Here is a 2518-nt window from a genome sequence, read left to right as displayed (position 1 = left end):
TTTATTAAAAATTGACTATATTTTTTTCAGTGTATCAACGTTGATTAAATTAACTTTGATTTGGGTTTAATGTACTTTTTATTTTTTTTCTAACGTTTCTAATAATGTAGTTTAATTCGAATCTTAGTTAAATTGACTCTTTATCTCTTTCTACTTCAAGAATTAGAGAAAGAAAGAGCAAGTCGGACCGCAAAATCTACATTGGTAGAAACAGGCATAATTCTTAGAAATAGAAAAAAATAAGTTAAATCGAAATTAAGGTTAATCTGCATCTGCACAGACAGAAATAAAAGCGAAAAGTACTTATATTTCTCCTTTTTCTATCCATCGATCACTTCTTCTCATAGGACCCTATTAATTAAATCAAGATTCTTTAACATCTAATCATTCTGATTATCTCGTAAGCTTTGATCACTGACAACTCATGATTGTTTGTTGTCGCATCAAACTTGTAGACTGCATGTGATCTTCGAGTTGTAAACATTAAAATATACCCGCCAAGCGTGATGGAGAAAGGAGGAATATAAATATTTTTCGCTTTTATTTCTGTCAATGCAGATTAATCTTAATTAATAATTTAATTTTTGTCTATTTCTAAGAATTATACCTGTTTCTACCAACGTAGATTTTGCGATCCAACTTGCCAAGCGAATATATTTTAATGTTTACAACTCGAAGATCACATGCAGTCTAGGTTTGCAGGTTTGATGCGACAACAAACAATCATAAGTTGTTAGTAATTAAAGCTTACGAGAGAAGAATGATTAGATGTTACGGAATCTTTACTTAATTAACAGGATCCTACGAGAAGAAGTGATCGATTATTATTCGAAAGGGAATAAGAAAAGCTTTGGGGTTGGCAGAGCTGGTGAGAAGCAAAATCAAGTGAAGAAACAAGGAAGACTAAGAAGAAGAAACAAATCAATGAGAAGCGAAGAAAAAAAGAAAGATATCTAGAATTCGCGCATACGAGAAAGTTTTTCCAGATAATCTTAATAATTTATCAACTCCAATCTAACAATAAACCCGAAAAGTTATAGAAGGAAAAATAAAGTAATTGCTCTCATGCTCGTTTCGCCATTAAATGTGCACGGAATCAAGTTTTATCTGTTTTTCTAGAAAAAAGGAAACATAAATGAAGAAAATTGCGAAATAAGTGGCAGCTAGGAGTCGCCGGGGCTCCACGTCCATAATTGAGGGTTAATGCAGACGACCGTACGTCATAGCGCCCAATACAACGACGACACAATGATGTCCCGTGGGTCACCATCAGGCCATCAGGGCTGTCAGGCTAGGCTATCTCGTTCTCTCTCTCCCTCTTCTCTTCTTTTTTTTTCCTTCCGTCTTTCCCTCTATCCATCGCCGGCTGTTACACACAACACACAGTGGGACAGACTTCACCGGTTCACAACTATGCGCCTAGTGGTAGGCCTTTGAACGGTGTGCGCCGCGTGCGCCTACCTTTCCCCCCGTTCGAGATCTTTCCGAACCCTCAGCTCTTCGTTCTTTTGCCTATCGTCCGTCTTACATCACGCGTCATCGGTCGGTTCGCTTCCCCGCGCGTATCTACTGCGTCGGCGGTATTTGTTACCTGCGCGCGTGGAATGCGGCTGGTAAACAAACAAAACCGGACGCCGATTTTCCCTGAGTTCGTCAAACCGGTCAGTCCGTCGGAACGACGACGGGAAAAATCGGGACGTCCCGTAAACAGGCGAGCAGATGCCCCGAGTGATTTGCCGCGTATTTGGGTATCGATTGTGAAGGCACGTTAGTTATGTTCGAAAGGTCGAGTATAGCTGAGAAGTGGAACGCCGCTTATACGTCCCGTCGAGATCGGAGCCCAGAGCGACAAAATGAAAGCGCTATTCGTGATTTGCGTCGCGGCAGTTTTTCACATGATCTTCGTCGCTTCGCATGACGACAAGGATTACGACGAAGTAAGTATGAATCAAACGACAAGATAATTCATTTCCTCGAACTTACTCATTTACAATCGGAGAATCATCCTGTATGAAGCTCTCGTCTGATTTCATTTTTTACTTATATAATTATTTTCAGCGATAATGAAGTCGCTCTTGCTTAATGCACCGAAAATAGAATCGCAAATTCAATTTGCGAATAGAAAAGAAAATGAATAGTGCTGATAGCGCAAAATATCGCATTTTTTTATCTAATTTATCCGAAATCCTCTCTTAGTAGGTCATTTATTGTAATGTAACACCCTTCAAACATGATTAATAATATTATTACAAATTCAAATTTTCTTTTCCTTGACAATCGATATTTTTCTTTTTAATACATATAAATATTCCATTCGAGATTTTATAGAAAAAAAATCTCAAGAAATTTTAAATATTTTCCCTATTGTACTATTCATCAATTATTAATATTATATATTAATATTGTTATCTTTTTCTCTATTTTAATATATATATATATATATATATATATATATATATATATATATATNNTATTATATATTCGACTAATTAATATATATAATAACTTTAGTAATATA

General features: G+C 36.2%; 1 protein-coding gene across 1 annotated transcript in view; it reads left to right on the top strand.

Moving 5' to 3' along the window:
• The first annotated feature begins 1853 nt into the window (after nucleotides 1-1853).
• LOC105623266 overlaps nucleotides 1854-2518 on the top strand; it is a 4424-nt gene continuing 3759 nt past the window's right edge. Inside the window, exon 1 of the mRNA XM_012204664.1 lies at nucleotides 1854-1937. Within this exon, the coding sequence (XP_012060054.1) occupies nucleotides 1854-1937 (84 nt within the window). The remainder of the gene's footprint in view (nucleotides 1938-2518) is intronic.

This window comes from Atta cephalotes (assembly GCF_000143395.1).
Source record: "Atta cephalotes unplaced genomic scaffold scaffold00055, whole genome shotgun sequence".
NCBI lineage: Eukaryota > Metazoa > Arthropoda > Insecta > Hymenoptera > Formicidae > Atta > Atta cephalotes.
Note: the sequence above shows the minus strand (reverse complement) of the source record. Positions and strands in the feature narration are given on the sequence as shown.